Below are 10755 nucleotides of genomic sequence, written 5' to 3' on the forward strand. Positions count from 1 at the left end.
GATTTCGGCGACGAAACAAATTTGTAATAACCGAAATGGGATTCCTCCATTTCATTGGATTCTAGTTTTGTAGCCTCTGTTATTTTATTTTTTTCGCAGGTCCTTGAAACAACACACACACACACACACACACACACACACACACACACATATATATATATATATATATATATATATATATATATATATATAGAGAGAGAGAGAGAGAGAGAGAGAGAGAGTTTTACTATCCCCCTCAATCTGCTCTATATAGGAGGAAAATTTGATGAAACCTTTTGGTTGACACGTCCATCGAGAAGAAGAAGACAAGGGAAATCAACTTTTTGGAAATTGTGCTCTCCAGGTTAGCCAAATGTGATTCAATGGCTTTTTACATGGAAAAATACTCATATTCCTTCTACTTTTAAGTCATCCGAATTGATAGAACACCGTTCTATCAAAACAGAAATTAAAGAAAAAGAAGAGAGAAAATAGAGAAAGATGAAGAAATCAGGGAGTTAATTCGAGGAAACTCAGGCCTCCAATGTGCAAGAGCACTGAAACAAATATTATTGCTTGAGAATAGCCATACGGCATCCACATGGATTTATAGAAATCTATGATAGCAATTAAGGAAATAAAATCAGCAGAAATAGAAAGGGAAAATAAGGAAACCTAAATTATGGAAACAATCTAAATTAAAAGAAACGTAACATTCCTCCGCCCTTAATTTCAACCTTGTCCTCAAGGTTGACTAGCAATAAACTCCAGAAATTTCTGTTGGATGAAATAGTAAGGCTCCCATGTGGCATCTTCCATTGGTAAATCTTTCCATTCCACGAGAACCTCAGTCACTGCCCGATTATTGCGCTTGACAACCCGTCGGTCCAAAATGGCATGTGGTTGTGTTTTGACTTCGCCTGTTGGGGACGTGTCTGGCAACTGACTTTGAGCAATCACATGCATTCCTAGCTTCCTTTTCAAACATGACACATGGAAAATAGGGTGCATTTTTTAACCTTCTGGAAGATCTAGCTGATAAGCAATAGGTCCAATACGCTTAAGTACCTTGTAAGGCCCATAAAAACGTGGAGAAAGTTTCTTGGAAGCACGAACATTAACAGACATCTGTTGATAAGGCTGTAGACGTAGGAATACCCAGCCACCAACTTGGAATTCTTGCTTAGTTCGATGTTTATCTGTTTGTTGCTTCATGCGGGCTTGAGCACCTTGTAAATTATCCTTAAGAATCTGCAGCACACGGTCTCGATCGCGTAAGTCACAGTCAACTTGGTGCACATTAGAAGACCCATAGGTGTAAGAAGTGATGAGAGGTGGGGCACGTCCATACACAATTTCAAAAGGTGTCCTCTTTATAGCAGAGTGATAGGTTGTGTTATACCACCACTCAGCCCAGGGTAGCCAATGGACCCACTCCTTGGGTCGATCACATGTGAAGCAACGCAAGTAATTTTCTAAACAGAGGTTGACTACCTCAGTTTGGCCATCGGTTTGAGGATGGTATGCAGTACTCATGTTCAACTTAGTCTCCTGCAAGCGAAAAAACTCTGTCCAAAACTTGCTAATGAACACTGGGTCGCGGTCACTGACAATAGATTGGGGCATCCCATGCAACTTAAAAATATTATCTATGAATACTTGCGCAATAGTAGCTGCAGTGTATGGGTGAGATAAGGAGCAAAAGTGAGCATATTTTGTAAGATGATCAACGACCACGAATATGGCACTTTTCCCATGTGAGAGAGGCAAGCCATCAATAAAATCCATTGAAATATTGGTCCAAACCTGCATCAGAATCGGCAAGGGATGAAGAAGACTGGGCCTTGCCACCGTGTCACCTTTGTGTCGTTGACATACTTCACATTACTCCACAAATTTTTTGACTTCTTGTTTCATTCCCTTCCAGTAAAAGGCTCGAGATATCTGCTTATATGTGCGAAGGAACCCGAAGTGTCCAGCAGATGGTGATGCATGAAGTTCCTCAAGTATGTTGAGCTTCTTGGAAGAGTGAGGAGACAGCACTATTCGCCCTTTATATCTGAGATCTGATGAGTCCCATGTGTATCCTGGAAGGCAGTGGGATCTTGGTGTAATTTATGGATGATGTTCTGAATGTCAGGATCACAAGTCCACTCCTTGCGATTGTCATCAAGGTCATTAAAGAGAGGCACAAATATGGCTACAAGTGATGCATTCTCCGGTATACGTGATAGTGTGTCAGCCACCACGTTTTCAGCCCCCTTTTTATAGATGATTTCATAGTCATAACCCATCAACTTAGAGACCCATTTGTGCTGCTCCATAGAAAAAATCCATTGCTCCATTATGTATTTTAGACTCTTGTGGTCTGTCAGTATTTTGAAATGTCGACCAATCAGATATGGCCTCCACTTTGTGACTGCAAGGACGATAACCATCATTTCCTTGTCATACACCGACAACTCTTGGTGCCTGGGGGACAAAGCATTGCTTATAAATGCTAAGGGATGACTCTCTTGAATTAGTACTCCACCAATACCGATACCAGAGGCATCACACTATATCATAAAAATCTTGTTAAAATTTGGCAAGGCAAGAACAGGTGTAGTTGACATGGCCTCCTTTAACCTCCCAAAAGAGACATCAGCATCCGCTCCCCATTTGAAGTTGTCCTTCCGCAATAAAGCGGTTAAGGGCGCACTTATTTTGCCATAATCACGCACAAATTTTCTGTAATATCCTGTCAGCCCAAGAAATCGCCACAATGCCTTGATTGTGGTCGGTTTAGGCCACTCAACCATAGCTTTGATTTTGAAGGGTCTGCTGCTACCCCATCCTTTGAGACAATATGACCAAGGTACTCAACCTCAGTTTTCCCAAAGCTACATTTAGATCTTTTAACAAAGTGACAATGCTCCCGCAGGAGGGTGAGAGTAATCCGTAAATGTTGCAGATGATCTTTCCAAGACGAACTGAATATGAGAATATCGTCAAAGAAAACTAAAATAAACTTATGGAGATATGGTCGAAAGATGTCATTCATAAGGCTCTGAAAAGTGGAAGGAGCATTGGTGAGGCCGAACGGCATCACTAAAAATTCATAGTGACCGTCATGAGTCCGAAAAGCTGTCTTCGGAATGTCCTCCTCATGAACACGAATCTAGTGGTACCCGGAGAGCAGATCCAAGTTAGAAAAATATTGGGCACCTCCAAGCTCATCAAGTAATTCATCCACCATGAGAATTGGATAATTATCTTTGATGGTGGAGCGATTTAATGCGCGGTAATCAACGCACATCCTCCAAGAGCCATCTTTCTTTCGCACTAGTAATACAGGGGATGAGTAGGGGCTAACACTAGGCCGAATAATACCAAGTGCTAACATTTCACGAACAACTTCCTCGATCTCAGCCTTCTATATATATGGATAGCGGTACGGTCCCACATTCGCAGGACTACTACCCGGAAGAACAGGTATGCGATGATCATGCGAACGCTTAGGAGGCAGCCCCTTTGGTTCTACAAATAATTCAGCAAATTCTAAGAGAAGGACCTCCATTTCCTCAGCTTCTGTGGCAGTTTCAAAACTCTCAAGTCTTTGCAGCTGCACAAGGAAGACCTCATGCTCTTTCTGTACCAGCTTTTCCATACGATGATTGCTGATTGTAGTTACACTGCCTCCACCTTTGCCCTTGATAGTGACCCTTTTTCCGTTCAAAGAAAACTGCATGATGAGTTTGGAAAAATTCCAAGTAATATCTCCCAAAGTAAGCAACCATTGAGCTCCCAGAACTATATCACAGCCATCTAGTGGCAATAGGAATAGATCGGTGACTAACTCCTGATCTTGTACGAAAATCTTCATATTGGAGCATTTTCCCGTGCTAGTTAAAGTTCGACCATTTGCTACCTTAACCTCGAATTTATCAGAGTTCTCCACAAGGCAAGAAAGTCTTTTGGCAATCCGAACATCAAGAAAATTATTTGTACTACCCGAGTCAATTAAAATTGTCACAGGCTGGCGTTTGATGTATCCATTGACCCGCATAGTTTGGGGAGTAGAATATCCTGCCAAGGCATGTACAGAAATAACAACTGTATCACCATTACCTTCTTGATCGGCATCCTCATGATCTGATTCACCATCGTCGTCAATGTCGGAATCATCCACGAGCTCGATCATTAGCAATCACTTTTGTCTACAACGATGACCCCTGTGCCACTTCTCATCACAATGCTAACACAGCCCTTTCGACGTCTGATCCTTGAGTTCTTCTTCCGTCAATCGTTTCACTGGGAGGTTACGACCCGTAGATTTGACAGGACCATCTGGAGGCCCATCTGGAGGCCGACTAGTGGAGCCTCTTTATGAGCGTCGACTGTCTTCATTGAGTTTTTCCTCTTGTAATCGTGCGTACGAGATAGCCGATGTCATCGTCTGAGGGTTATACATCTTGACTTCTCGTTTAATGTCTGGACGGAGTCCTGCTACAAATGTTCTGACCAATTTTGGCTCTAACCAATCCCTGGCTCAGTTCGAAAGTTGTTCGAAGCGGCCTTGATACTCCAAGACACTTGTTGTTTGGCGTATTTTCGCTAACTCTCCATGAACATCTTCATACCCAGAGGGACCGAAGCGCACCAATAAACCTTCCACGAACTATTTCCAAGAAGGAACTCCATGGCAAGTGGCTTCAAACTAATCATACCATTGGGTAGCATTGCCCTCGAGACTGATGGAAGCGATTTCTACCTTAAGGTCCTCCACTGCCTGTTAGAATCGAAAATAACGCTTTGCTCGGGACACCCAACCAATCAGATCACTATCATCCCATCGCGAAAACTCTACTTTAACGCGAGGAAAATTTTGATCTCAATCATTATAATTTTCGCCTCCCGATTATCTCGTTCACTGACGGAACGATTATGGAAGTTCGTAGCGCCTTGCTCTGATCGATCTCTGTGCATAATGGTAGATTCAGATACAAGATTGGGTCTCTCTCGGGTGGCCATCGTTGGTGGAGGATTGGGATTTTGCGAGGCCAATTCTCTAAACATCTTCAGTATTTTCTCTTCGAAAGCTTGGAATCTCGAATCGAACTTCGCTTCCAACCTTGCTTCCAAGGCTTGTTCTTCCGAAGACGAACCGTTCTTGTTCCTGGCAGCCATGGAATAAGCTTCCAAATCTTTGATACCGAGCTCGTTCTTTTGAAGACACGTCAGAGGCATCCACCAGGAAAGTGCTCTGATACCAACTTGATAGAACATCGTTCTATCAAAACAGAAATTTAAGAAAAAGAAGAGAAAAAATAGAGAAAGATGAAGAAATCAGGGAGTTAATTCGAGGAAACTCAGGCCTCCAATGTGCAAGAGCATTGAAATGAATATTATTGCTTGAGAATAGCCATACGGCATCTACATGGATTTATAGAAATCTATGATATCAATTAAGGAAATAAAATCAGCAGAAATATAAAGGGAAAATAAGGAAACCTAAATTATGGAAACAATCTAAATTGAAAGAAACGTAACACGAATGGACGTTATTTTTTCAGTATAGGTCGTAAAGTGATGTGGACAAAATCCAGCAGAGCCAATCTTCATAAGAAGATTTCTCTCAAACAAAAGTAATGAGGAATTGATTAAAAGTAAGTGCACTACATGACTGGTCCATAGTCATGAAAATAATGGTCGGTTAAGGCTATTTCTTGTTCAATTCAAATAAAAACTCATTAGATCTTAGTAATATTGGTCTTCATACCTCGTAAGAATGTTGAACTATGTAATATGCTTGAAATTTTTATAAGAATTTTGAGAGATTTGGGGTTAGCCGAGAACTATACTAATCTCTATAGGTTTTTGAATTATAATTGAGAGCTGAGCTATAAAACTTATTAATCTCATTAGAATATTGAAAGATCTAATATAGATATTATTAGTACAAGATCTATGATGCACTCAACAATAAGACTTACATGTATCTAAGCCGAGATAAACTCAAGAGAGTCAAGAAAGCAAATAACCAAAAGAGTCCATTTCCATAGGTGTTCATCTGGATGAATCTGAGAATTGTTTTGGAAAGCTATTGTAAAATTGCCTCAGATCTCTCTTGCTTTTCTAGATGTTTTATTCAAGACTATTATTCTCATGGAATGTAGAAATTAGGGAGTGGAATTGCAATGGTGTCAGCTAGTAAAGTTTCAAGACTGAGCTATAACCAATAACTACCTCTTTCTATAGTATTTTATGATGTTTAAAGAGAACCGATATCATATAGTAGTTGATTCCTTCAAAGGCAGTGGTCCTTGTTAGATCTAAGTTATTAGAACTGTACTTCTCTCAGGAGATTAAAGATCTCAAATGGAAAAGAGTTTAAGAAACAAAATTAGCAAAACAAGAGATGTTTATGTCAAATGAAATGAACCTGAGATGTTTATGTCAAGTTTTGAAAAACAAAACTAGAACAATTCTCTATGAATTCTTTCTAGAACTTAAAGATCATTATAAGATGCTTACTCAGGTAATACTTAGGGACATAACTGAGGTAAAATATGCAAGAAGGGATCATAAGGAGCTCGGTTGATTTGCCATGGCAGCAAATGCATAATAGTGAACTTCGTTGTCATGTTATTCAGTTCTTACACTAGGATCAAGATCTGAGTTTGAATCTCATATCTGATCTTAATATAGGTCCTTGATAACAATGTTAGGATAGATGTAAAAAACATGAGTTTGATTCAAGAAGAGAAGAATCAAAGCAAGAACATTTGGAAAAATTCATGGCATGAATTCAAGAATTGAAAACTAAACAAAGATTAAACCCATGGATGGCTGCATCCAAAATAAAAATATAAGAACAAATAGGAAGCATAACTTCAAGATCCTTCTAAAATCTTACAAGGAAAGAGAAAATAGACCCCTCTTCCTTGAGCCGAAATCTCTACAAACAAGAAACTCTACACAGTTCACTTCACAAAATTTGTATTCTCTTAAACTAAAATCTCAGCAAACCTCCCTCGAATTTATAGGCTACAAAGAAGCTTTTAGAATGGGCTAGTTGTTGCTACCTGTCCATGTGGAGGTGGTAGCCCACTTACATTGCTTATGCGACGGTTAATTAAGTGGCTGATGAGGCAACCTACTTGGAACCTCCTTATCAGCCCCTACCATACTTCATTCGACTGGCCCCTATTATTTTGCTTCATTTCTTCTTTTTCCCTCACTCAACTACAACTCATACACAAGCACGTACATCGCCTCAGTGCCAAACCAAAAAGAATGATAGTGGGGATTCCAACACTTGGCTGAGGCATATAAGAGGCGCCAATCAACTTTAATGAAATTTAAGTGTGGAAAGGCATTCACGGGGTACTTCGCTATCATGACTGGGCAGTAAGATGATTGCGGATCTAGTCTGATAACCCTTTGAATACGATAGGGGGAGAGATCTCTTGATACAAGGGTAGTACTTTTCAGATGTGTAGACCCCATCCTCTACAGCTATGCCAACTAGGAATACCTTTGTCTTATAATCCCATGATTTAGCGATGGCTCTAATGATGCTTTGATCAATACCTCGTGGGGGATAGAATGGAATGAGAGGAGGCATGATTGTCTGGCTGTAGACACCCTCATTTTGCTACACTTTAAAAAGCGAAATATTTAGTTGGTTTATCAAGTCTCGAGTCCGTATTCCGCATTAGATTAGGTATCCATGCATTTTAGGGTAGTTTCATCTCATTTTAGGTGTTTTGAAGTTGATTCGCAATCCTAAAGGTTTCTAAGGTGTTCCAATGGTCTCCAGAAAATGAGAATTTAAACGTCCAATCAAGTGAAAAAATGCCATTTTTGGAATTTCTTAGGGTTTTTCCTATTTTCACCTATTTTACACCTCGGGGGTAATTTGGTCATTTCCAATGTGTTTCACTTGACCTTTAGAGTGTGTCTAAGGAGTCTTAGATGATTTCATGAGTTTTTGTAAACCTGCTAAATTTAGAAACTCTTAGGGGTTTGATTTGAATTAGAAATTTTGTGAAACAAGGGCATTTTGGGCATTTTCAGATAATCCATCAAAAGGAGCCATCTTAAAAAGTTTATATTTTGAAGTTTGACCACGAAGACTTTCTATTTTTAACTCCTCCTTTAAGGGCAACTTGATTTGAATGCACTTTGGTCACTTGTTGGGTGCGTATTGGTCAAATGAGAGCGTTTTGGTCCAAAAATTTGTTCCTCCCAAGAGAGATGGCCCAACCATATGTTAGGGGTGTACCATAACGGTCACATGGGTTAGGTCCATCCATAAAATATTGAATTTAAAAGAATTTTATTAAATTTTTATGAAAAAAAACCCAAAACCCATGTGAGAAGGCCCATTGGGCAAAGCCCACATAGGAAGGGGCCCAAGTAGACCCACCCATGTGGGTCGGCCACATAAGTGGGCACCCCACATGGGTGGCCCACTTAGTTGGGCGACCAACATGGATGAGGTGGGATGATGATGTCATATTTGATGTGTTTTGAAAAAAAAAAAGAATGAAAAGAATGAAGAGTTATAATGAGAAAGGGCTAGTATGGTAAGGTTAGTAAACTGTCCATAACGTTTTACCTATTTTCTAAAAAAATTAAAATTATACTTGTTTCGAATGGCTCAAAGAAATCTACAACTTTTTAGTTTATGACTTTTCTTGATTCTGCCCCTAAATAGGTCAAAAACTAGCTCCAATGTTGGTCAGTCCTTTTTTGGACATGAATCTTTCATATATATGTTGTTTCCATTGTGTAAGAGCTTCTAGAAGAGTCTTGAAAGATCTACCTTATGCAAAATAGTATGCATTGGTTTGCAAGTAATCACAATTAGAATTTAAGTTGATTTGGAAACTAAAAGAAAGGAAAGATAAGGAAAAGAAATAAGAAACTAGCTAATGTGAGACTCCCCACAAAGGAAACTACCTATTCTTTACAAAATCTAGCTTTTTCTATAAAGAAAATCAATTCAACCTTGGGAAAGGGATGGAAAAAGGTCCAACTTGGTCTTCCTACTCTATAAAATTCATCCCCTTTCGGAGAGCTCTTGCTCATCTCCTCCACTTTGTTCTACATGAAGTGCTCTCATATTTCTTCATATATTCAACATATTGGAGGTTATACAACCATTATTCGAGGTTTTCTTTTGCGATTATAAGGGCTGGACAAAGCGTATATCTCAGAATATTAGCCTTAGAGACAAGGGTTCACGATCTACGGGGTTTAATTATCAAATATGATCTAAACGATGGAGTTTTTGAATAAAATTTGAGTATGATACAATGTAAATCATGATCTTTTATTTTTCAAATTTTTGCTGAAAAATTGACTTTTCCTCATTAAAATATTGATTTCCTTCGATCTTTCATCAATATGGGTTTTGAATGAGATTTTCAATTGAGATTTTCAAAGCAAGTCCTCCAAATCATTGTGTTTTTCAAAACATAATATTTTCTAAGTTTAATATAAAATTTAAAACTACCGAAAAATATAATTTTTGACCATGTTTTGATCATTTTATTTTTCGAAAGATAACCCAGAAAAGGGTTATTTCTTGAAGAATAAAATAAAAAACGAATCAAATCAAATCCAAATTCGATGAGAATTTATTTCTAAACCGATTTTTAGATTTTTAGATCTTTCAAAAAAATTTGGATTTTTAGAATATTTTTAATCCGATTTTAAATTATTTTAAATTTGGGCTATTTCTAATAAATATCAAACAAATTTGAAAACTCATGAAACTTTCCAGATATTAGGTTTATATATAAATAGAATTCTTGACTCTCGAAACTCCGAGAACACTATAACGGTAAGAATTTATAGCCGTTGGGAACTTTGCCAGATTTACCACTATGCCCCTCAAACGGTCATATTTGGTTTTTCTATATATATGGGTATTCTAAACTTCCAAATCATCAATCCTAACACTCTAAAACTCTATTTGAACATCCTAAGAGTGATTCAAGCTTGTTTATGCCTCTCATCCTCTAAGATTAGGATTTGGATCATTAGGCTCAAATTTGTACATCTTCTACAAAGTTTGTAAACCCTTATGAGGGATTTTTTGTTCTTTCTTTCTTTATCAAGAACATTGTATTCGGGCGAGTGTTCAGAGAAGCGGAGCCCACTCTCCGTGGTGAGGATTGCCACCAAGGTTAAAGGCAGTTGGAATTGTAATCGTCACCGATCTTCGCCGAAGTTAAGAAGATCAAATAGTGAAGCCATCAACGGGTTTGGTTGGTGGAGTGGAGTAGGCCTCGCGTTTGGAGGACCGAACCACTTTAAATCTCGGGTGCACTCTCTCTTGTCTCTTGCTTTTCATTTGCACTGCACTTAGGATTTAACTTATGTGCTTAAATTTTCATCTTTGATCTCTTAATCTTCAAAATTGGGTTAGAAGTTTTCAAAAGATTAAAACTTGTTAGCAACCTAATTTTACCTCCTCATTAGTTGCCATTAGAGTAAGTACTCGGGACCACCCTTGGAATTTCACTTGGTATCAGAGCCTTGGCTCTTAAAAGATTTTCTTTTCTTGAAATCTTTGGTAAATTTTTTTTAAAATTTTAACAAGGGAAAGATCATAAGATCTTTGGCAACTTTCTAATTGTGAAATGGCAAACATAAATGGAACCGGACTTCCGGAAGGCCATTCCACAACTAGACCTCCTTTCTTTGATGGGTCTAACTATGGACATTGGAAGACAAGGATGCGCATCTATCTTCTTTCAATAGATGTGGAGCTTTGGCATA

General features: G+C 38.6%; 1 protein-coding gene across 1 annotated transcript; it reads right to left on the reverse strand.

Annotated features, from left to right (window-relative positions):
• Window positions 1-2021: 2021 nt before the first annotated feature.
• On the reverse strand, window positions 2022-4162 carry LOC143853943 (uncharacterized). The gene is made up of 2 exons (XM_077363638.1): window positions 3425-4162; window positions 2022-2537 (listed from the first exon to the last, which is right to left on the reverse strand). Exons 1-2 carry the CDS (start codon window positions 4160-4162, stop codon window positions 2022-2024), a joined length of 1254 nt encoding a protein of 417 aa, XP_077219753.1.
• Between the last annotated feature and the right edge of the window lie 6593 nt (window positions 4163-10755).

Source organism: Tasmannia lanceolata, unplaced genomic scaffold (genome assembly GCF_043159265.1).
Source record: "Tasmannia lanceolata isolate RefF3 unplaced genomic scaffold, GAP_Taslan_0.1 ptg000020l, whole genome shotgun sequence".
Lineage (NCBI taxonomy): Eukaryota > Viridiplantae > Streptophyta > Magnoliopsida > Canellales > Winteraceae > Tasmannia > Tasmannia lanceolata.

Coding starts and splice junctions, on each gene's coding strand:
- LOC143853943 (XM_077363638.1), bottom strand. CDS start 4,162: ATGATCGAGCTCGTGGATGATTCCGACATTGACGACGATGGTGAATCA. Junction 2,538..3,424: donor CGGGTAGTAGTCCTGCGAAT/GTGGGACCGTAC, acceptor TTTATGATATAG/TGTGATGCCTCTGGTATCGG.